The sequence below is a fragment of the Anolis carolinensis genome, chromosome 4 (assembly GCF_035594765.1).
Source record: "Anolis carolinensis isolate JA03-04 chromosome 4, rAnoCar3.1.pri, whole genome shotgun sequence".
NCBI lineage: Eukaryota > Metazoa > Chordata > Lepidosauria > Squamata > Dactyloidae > Anolis > Anolis carolinensis.
The window spans coordinates 217,882,106-217,891,184 of record NC_085844.1 but is presented as its reverse complement, the minus strand read 5'-3'; the positions used below and the strand labels follow the sequence as shown (position 1 = coordinate 217,891,184).

At 39.8% G+C, this 9,079-nt stretch overlaps 1 protein-coding gene across 1 annotated transcript in view; it reads left to right on the top strand.

Annotated features, from left to right (window-relative positions):
* The window catches only part of pigu (phosphatidylinositol glycan anchor biosynthesis class U), a 41,018-nt gene extending 37,362 nt beyond the window's left edge, over positions 1-3,656 (top strand). The window contains exon 12 of the mRNA XM_003220493.4: positions 2,041-3,656. Within this exon, the coding sequence (XP_003220541.1) occupies positions 2,041-2,154 (114 nt within the window). The 3' untranslated portion in view covers positions 2,155-3,656. The remainder of the gene's footprint in view (positions 1-2,040) is intronic.
* The last annotated feature ends 5,423 nt before the right edge of the window (positions 3,657-9,079 follow it).

Here is a 9,079-nt window from a genome sequence, read left to right as displayed (position 1 = left end):
GTACTAATAATGTTTGCCCAAACAAGGTAGCCCAAGGTAGATGTATTTTAAAGGATTTGTATTCCTTCCTCATTTTTATTTCTATCTCATATCTGAGATATATCGTCAAGGGAATAATTTGGTGTAGTTCTTGCACTACACTGTGGATAAGGATCGTATGTTTGAAAATGGTCTCACACAGAGAACATGCATAGAAAAGGGAGAAGAAAAATTGTCATTATGTATTTGCAATTTACACGGTTTACTGTTCTTTGCAGTTATTTATTTTATTTATTTATTTGCAACATTTATACCCCGCCCTTCTCACCCGAGGGGACTCAGGGAGGCTTACAGAAATTGGCAAAATTTAATGCCCAAGAAACACAATCCTAAAATCAAAACAATGCATATAGATCTGTTAATAATATTATTAAAATACATTATAAAACCTTAAAAACATATATATACTGTAATTAAATTCATTCATCCGAAACCTCATACATAAACCTTAATTCAGACCATGTCGACTGATGATTATTCATTAAATGCTTGGGCACACAGCCAACTCTTCTGAAGCCCAGAAGAGTTGGGGCTTGTCGGATGTTGCTGGGGAGGGTGATCCACAGCCGGGGGGCCACTACCGAGAAGGCCCTGTCCTTCGTTCCCACCAGCTGCGCTTGCGCGGCAGGGACCGAGAGCAGGGCCTCTCCAGATGGTCTTAGGGTTCTTGATGGCTCATAGGAGGAGATACGTTCGGACAGGTAAATTGGGCCAGTAATCCTTTCAGCAACCTTGCAGTCAGACCTGACATTAGGTCTTAGCATCTTCACGCGGTTGTCAGCACTTTTTCATGTTGGAAAGATCCACTATTGCTGACTAGAGTGGTTCTTAATCTGTGGCAGATATGGTTGGCTCTGAGTATTTGCCATGATATGTAGGTATGTTTTATTGTTCCTATATTGCCAATGGAGCATTGTGGCTGACTGAGGACACAACTTAGATAAAATTTGAGCATAGGATTTCCTGATTCAATAGCTGAGTGGTCTATTAACACCTCAACTAGTTCTACATGATGTTCATGTCCCAGCTCATCCTGCAATTCTGTGCACACTTAATTATGGATGATTTCTATTGAATCCATGGATACCACCTTCTAAGTTCAGTGAGTGTGTTTGTGATTGAAGTCCCAGGCTGCTTCATTTACCGTATTAGGACATAAGTTCATGGAAATGTATAGTTTTGTGTGGTATGTATAAAGTAAGATGGCAATAGATGGAATCTGCTTGTTGATCTATTCATGATTTGGAGTAGATGGGTGATAATCTCTTGCCTTCAATTTATTAATAATTGCTGTTTTAGGATTTAAATTGGGCCATTGCAATCCCTGTTATGTAGTAGCTCAGATATAGATTTGTGCATTCAAGTCAGCAGTGTATGATTCCACCACTGAACTGCCATTTTGCACCTGGCTTCAGTGGGGATTGTTGTGAAAAACATAGGAGATCGCACATCTTTGACATTCATCTTTGCTGCTTCTCTGAACTACTTCTGGCATTTATTATATAAATGTTTGATTATAGATTTTATGAGCTGCTGTGGTAGCTCATGAAAATTAGCCATTGCAAAATAATTATGTAAAAAAATATATTGTGACATTAATTTGTCTTTTTCCTGCAAAACGCTTAAAATATTCTTCAATAATTTCTTCAGTACCTTTGTCATGAGTTCTTTGTTTAAAAACTTTTGTGATTTGTAAGTGTGTTGTGTGCTTATAACAGTAGATGAAAACCACAGATTTTAACATTGCTTGATAATATATGACTAGGTGCTGTGGGCTATATTTCAAAGGAAGGAATTGGCAAACCAGCGTTTTGAGTATTATTATTTTTTGAAAACCCTATGAAATTCACAAAGTTGCCTTAAGTTGACAGGAGACTTGAAGGCATGCAAAAAAAATGCTAAAATACAATTCATTAGCAATCTATTTTGATCTGAAACTGGAGCCAATTTGTATCCAAGGAGTTAATGTCACTCATGTTTGTCTTTCTCTCTCTCTTGCAGATTTTACTCATCTCAGATTATTTCTATGCTTATCTACAGAGGGAATACTACCTCACTCATGGGATCTTCTTAATAAGAAAAGACAGGACAGACCCCATGCTGGTTCTCAAATAAAGCTGGTTTAGGAAACAGATTCCTTTGAGAAACAGACAACACTTGAATGGGTGGGTCTGATTTTTAAGAAGATTTTTTTTTTTGCATAAGGAGAAAGGGCTGCATTTTGCCCCAGGAAAAAATGAATTGATGCTGGTACAGACCTTGTTATAAGGAACATAGTCTGGCTTATAGCCCCATTTGAAGCTTCGTCCTCTGACCGTTACATTTCTACGAACTGCAGTTATGAGTCGTGGGAGAGTCATTAGGACCTGCTGAAATGCATTTGGATTGAAACCAAGTTTGTACCTGGAAAAGGACAAGGCATTATCTGAGGACGATTGCAAGTTCTGCACAAACTGCTGGGAATCTTCTTTTTCAGGAAAATGAATAGTTTAATATCTGTTTAATTCCTCTGGCTGTTCTGCTTCCACTGTCTAATTTGACAGCTCACCTGCCTCATATATGGGCGCCTTCAAGAATGGGCAGCTGCTCATATAAGTGGACACTTTTTCACCTTGCTCTGATGTTGGAGACCTTGGACATGCCGTGTATTGTGCTTTTGGCAAATGATTGATATCAGCATCCAGAATGGAATTGCTGACCAAACCTAACAGAGAGTTAAGTTCTAAATTCTCAGATATAAGTCGGAGGAGAAATCTTGCTTCCTTTTGTAAAGAAGACTATGCCCATTCCTATGAATGTGGAGCTGCGTCATTTTTTTTAAAATTCTAGTGAAACAATATTAAAATTAATAATGTAGGGGACCGACGAGGAGATGTATCAACCAGAGCAGTCATGGATAGGCTACCAAATCAACCCAACTATTTCAAATACTTCCCCCTGTTCTTTTATTTTGGGAACATGTTATGTGTTTTCAGACTTGTGGCATTTGAGGACAAAGGCTGGAAAGCACAAAGCATTCAGCTTCTCTGTAAATGGGGGCATTCTTTTTTCTCTGGGATGTTGGAGCCTTTCAGTATTTATACCATTACAGATTCCACCCAGAGTGTTAACCTTGTAGCTTGAGACACAGTAAAACATGGTTATTAGAAAAGCAGCTATGCAAAAATGGTTGCCCCAATTCACCTACTTTGCAGAGCTGCATGTTCTACAAAATTTTCTTGCTTCAGTAACCAAGATACAGATATTTTTGCTGGAGGTTTTTTTTTTTTTTGGTGCTAGCTACTATTTTTATTTCTTCTCACCCAAAACAGTTAACAACTGTTTTTTTTTCCTCTGAGCTTTTTTTTTTTCAACGAAGTGGCTTCCTAACGCAAATGGGATTTAGCCAAACTCCCAAAGTCCAAGCAAATCCCAGTTACAAAATACTTTACCTTTGGATCAGTGAGCAGAAGAAATTAGATTTGGATCCACTGAATAGAAAGGGAATGTTCCCTCTCCCTCCCCCCCACCTCGCAAAAAGCCACTCTACAGGGCATAATCTCTTTTTCTCTTAAAATGTATTTCTTAAACAATTTTTTGAAATTGGTTTCAAAGAAAATAAAGACAATCTCGCCTTACTGATTGACAAGCAGTGATTTCTTTAGTAAACATCCACAAATGGCAGCCATTTATCTGAGAAGAGCTTCAGAATCATATAAGTCTTCCTTGAGAAACTGTTTGAAGACGGACCTGTGCTCAAGACAGTCAGAAGGGCTCTCAGAGGTATGTTCCAAAGGGAGCAGGCTCTCTTGCAGAATAATTCCCACTGTTCAGACAATTGAGTTTATAGAACATACACAAAGGAAACAGAACTATGGTGGTGAGTCCACCTCCAATTTACAGTCCTATCTGATAAGACTGGCCATCGCCAGTTTCTACTTGATGGTCTTCTTGGCATGTAAATAAGGTGGCTAGTTGGAGAGAAAGATTTTAGTCATTTCCTATTCAATCCTTTGCCTAGTATGCTGTTAGGAACATAATCCTGCACATTATGCTATCCACTCTGGGCAAACAATAGCACAGCAAAGATATTCTGTAGACAATGATAGAAGCAGAGTTGCACATGGAACAGCATTCCATTTTGCAAGTGCAGTTTGTGCCTTGTGCTGTGATGCCGAGAGCAAGTAATTGCAAATTTGCTTCCTCCATGTGATAAAAGTGACATTGGGGATGTGATTCTCCTCTTCTCCGTCACTCCTCTTCACCATTCCTGAGGCAGTGATCTTTTTCATTTTAACTTTTAATTTTTTAAAAAAAATTAAACACAGTTGGAATTGTGAAATTGCTTTGAAATTATTTCAAAACAACCCAGTTTTTAAAGATTACAGAGCAGCAAAAGTGCAGGAGGGCAGGGTTAGGTTACAAGGTTGTGAGGAATTAGTGCAGGACCACAGACTGGTGAATCAGTGCCATTGTGCAAATACAGAGACGTGTGCTAACAGGTGTACTCACGTAGATGTTTTGCCACCATCAGTGATTATGTGACTGCTATGGCATAGTGGCTTTATGTGATTAAAGTCCTATAGGAGCATAACGGATGAACTTCATTTGAGACAACCTAGTTCCAACATGTACCTTATTTATAAAAACACTAGCATATATACCTGGCATTGCTTGAGTGTCGTTGGGATAGCTACTTTCTCTCTTCTCCAGCTCATAGAGGGCCTACCTCACAATGTCTCTATGGCAATCTGGCATATGATGGGCAGGCTCTCTTTGTGGCTCCCTCCTCCCTCCCTTCTCATACCCATCATCTCTCTCAGTGATACCACAGAGGACCACTTCACCCAGCAACAGTCAATCCAATGATACCACAGAGGACCACTTCACCCAGCAACAGCTTTTGTGGTAGAAATAGACAAACACACATGTGCGCGTACACACACATAAAGACTTTTATATTTATAGATGAGCTGCTTTTGATTTACAATATGATCATGTCTTCTGAATGCCGAGCTTTTGGTTGCAACAAATTAAAACTAGTGTATGGAGAGCAAGATTGCTCTGGTTTAGAAAATGCAAACAATTTCCCTCACCATGGGACCACTCATTCACTTGTGGAGTTCTCACTGTTTTTTGTTCATTTTGTAAACTGGTAGATGTTGGTTTTTATATATGCTGTGCACAAGACCATTTCCCTCTCAACTGTAATTTGCTTTATGTGTATTTTTCTACTTATACTTACATGCGAGGGAAGGGAGTGAGGGAGACAAATGAATAGTAGGCACAATTATGTTACTATCTGTCTGCACATTTGCAAGACATTGAAATAATTGAAAGATAAAATTGTGCAGGTCACTTGCATGGACACATAGTGGTTAGTTGGTAAGAAGTCTAGGGACATGCAAAGTGCTATAAAACCTTTTAGCTAAATGTAATTAATGTAACATAATCTTTGCTCTGCCTTAGCTCAGCTGTGTCCTCATTCTCGCATTTCCCCCACCCCCATTTTCATCCTCTTAAATCCTAATCTGGGCTGGCATGCAGAAACCCTGGAGCTGTAACATCCTGGCACTGAGTGGTTGCCATGGCATCAGCCATTTTATTTTCCATGTGAGTGAAGGGCATCTGCATCTAGGATAAGTGAGATGGTCCTTGTCCTTTCCCTCACCCCAGTTTCCCATAGATGCATATGGTAACTATTTGAGAATGGAGGACACCATCAACCACTTCCTGGGCTGATGTGGCCAGCATGGTCTTCCTTTTACCCAAAAGTGAGAAAAGAGTTAAGCGAAATCCTGCCTAAGTTCTTCATTGATTATAGCTGCACAACTCCATAATAATGTCTGGTATGGATGCTACATGTTAATAATAGGATTTTTCAGACATGTTCAGGTAACTGTCTGGGTCAGCTGGATATTAACTTGAATAGCAAGTTATAGCATTCAATTGCAGTGTATTGTATGTATCATCTTCTCATAGAAGCTCAGGTGGGTTTTGAATAACATGAATTTCTCACAATCTCATTTGAAAACCAAGACAGGAGCAACAGCTGAACCTGAGAGTCTCCAAACTCAAATTAATTCAGTATCCCAGTGGACTTTGAACTTAGAATTATAGAGTTGGACGAGAACACAAGGGTCATGCAGTCTAGCCCCTTTCTGTTTATTTCTGTTTTCAAATCTCCAGAGAAGGAGACTCCATCACTCTACAAGGCAGCAAACTCCACTGCCAAACAGCTCTTGCCATCAGAAAGTTCTTCCTGATGTTTAGGTGGAATGTCAGTTCTTGCCATTTGAATCCTTTGCTCTGTGTCCTAGTCTCCAGAGCAGCAGAAAACAGGCTTGGCCCCTTTTTTCAAATATTTAAACATGTCTATTATGTCCTCTTTCAGTCTTCTTTTCTCCAAGGTAAACCTACCCAGCTTCATCAGTCATTCTTCATAGGGTTTTCATCAGTTTGGTTGCCCTGTACAGTCAGGTCAGGTAGAACACCGTCTGAATCATTTTCTTGCTTGTGGGGTTTTTTCCCACTTGAGTGAGATTTGAGTAGCAATTTATTGGAATGAGTTTTAAGAGGAAATTGTTTGCTTGGATATGAGATTATTTTCCTTCAAATGACAAGATCTGCACAGCAGGTTGTCAAGCTAGCAAAGTAAAGCTATAGGGCATGAACAAATTGGTGCCAACTGCAGCTGCAAGAGGGAGGTTTCTTTTTGCCTCTCGAAAAAGCAGGATCTAAGAGGATTTCTGATAGAAACGGAGACACAAGAGTGCAAAAGAAGAAGGGAATTGGTGTGTTCAGAGACCATCTCCTAATGCCTATATTGCTTCCCTGTCTGGCTGGAATTGCCTCATTTGTTCTCCGCACTTTGAATGGTAATCATCTCATTGCTTAAAGCTGGCTGCAATGTTGCCCTCAGCAATTTGCTTTCTCTATGGTAAATTACTGTATGTTCTATAAGATTGCTTGAGGAAAGAAAGATCCTACATCTGTTACAGAGTTTAATCTTAACTTGGGGTGGTGCGAGTTATTAGCATTTTTGTGTTTAAAAGAAGCTTCTAGTTCTAATTTTACATATTGGATTTAAAATATGTGGGCAGTACTGGGAATGGTCTAATGGGTGAATTGGATTGGCAAAGGAGTCAGGGCTGTGTGTAGCTTTTTGGCCATTCGTATGAGAAACAAAATCAATAATTCAAACAGCAAATATGCAAGTGAGCCATGAACGTAAGCAAAAGATTTGTATTTCTACTTTGCTATTCAGATGTATTTTTTAGCATGGAATTCACTGTACACTATAATTTATGCCAACTGTGTAACTGTTCTGTTGTTGACCAGAACAAAACACAGAGCTGTAATTTGAGATCTCCCAACTTCGAATAGCGGCAACTACTGTGATCTTGAAGGTAAGTTTCAAAGATACAGGAATTTCATGTGAAGCCCATGAGAGTGTATGCCAAATATTACATTTCTTGCATGAATAGATTACTTCTGGCAGCTTTCTTTCCTCACAGGAGCAGTGCCTGTCATGGGACTTATTGCCTGATCTGTTGCTGTGATTTCTCTCCTGAATTCAAGGTCAGCTTTTCCCATTGCTGTCCTGTGTGCTTTTGCTGGCACCTGCACAGAATAGCAAACACTATTGTTCTGTCTCGTAGCAGAGCTCATCCCTTTGGTTGGGGAGCAAAACGCTATCTAAAGGTGCAAATGGCTCCTTGCATTTTGTGTACCTCCATTCCTGGGGATTGTCAAAGGAGATGAGTGTGTTCCAATGGTGCATCTCTTCCCCCACTGCAGCAGAGCAGCTGGTAAAAAGGACAGACGGACGGTGCCATTGATTGCTTCAAAAATAGCTCCTAATCCAAATATGAGAAGGGCAGCTATGGTGAACCATATTAAAGGAAATTAAGTTCTGCACTGCTACATGCCTTTCAGGCTTAAAAAAACCCCTCATTTTATCTAAATGATTAAACTGGGCTTTAAAAAAAGTCTTTGTTGTAATAATTGGTAATAAAGTCCTAGCTGAAAGATCAAATTAAAACATTAATGTGGATTTCTGCTCCTGCAGCTGCTGAAGAACCAGCTCTATCCAGTACAATAAAGCTATTCTCTCCTCTCGACTAGCCAGTGGCCATGTGTTTCTGTTACAGTTCCTTCAATGAAGAAAATGATCTTTGAGAGTAAAGGACTGGAGGAGGTAGGCAGGCAGATGTCATATGCTTGTTTCTCATAGGCAGTATGTAGATAATTAAAGGGCGGAAAGCCAAGGTTATGTTCACTATATTTTGAATCAACCTGTACTGTCAATGCTCGAGTGTGGGAGAGATGAGTTACACACACATACACCCGGATGTTCGTTCTTGGTTTTTCCTCCAGTCAGCTTTATGATTTGGCACAGCTGGGCTTCACAAATTTCAGTTCAGGGAAGAAAAAGGGAGTGAAAGGACAAGCTATGGGAAATGTGGGTTAAACAGTTTGGCATAGCTTGAAAGTAGGGCTCCTTGACACAACTCCAAAAATGGAGAGGAGTTGGCAATGATATTGTTTTGTGGGTAGCCTTCCCTACCCTGGCTCCCTCCAAATGCTTTGGATTAAGATATGTTATCTTTGACTGTACCACCTGGGAGTTAGAAGTCCAAAATATTTTGAGAGTACCAAGTTGGAAGCTTTCACCCTTAAATATAGTTTCAAAACGTGGAGTTGCAGAAGGAACGCACAAGACAAGGGGTTAAGGCATGATGAGAGCTGCAGTACCCCACCGGATGGTCATATAAGACCCATCTCTGATTTCAATTGTCACTTTTGACCTCCACAGGCTATTTCTGCAATGAATGCTCAACCATGGTTATACTTAACCTTCCCCCTCTTCTGGAGAGAAAGCAACACAAGTAAAACAGGATATGGTGAGGACAAATGTAATTTTATCCTTGAATCAAAGCACCCACTTACTCTGATGTCCAGTGAAATGACCAATAGCGTCCTTGCTGTAATCCTATATGACCTGTTACGTTATATAACTTTATGTATACCTAACTATGTAGTAGAGGAATTGCGAAGA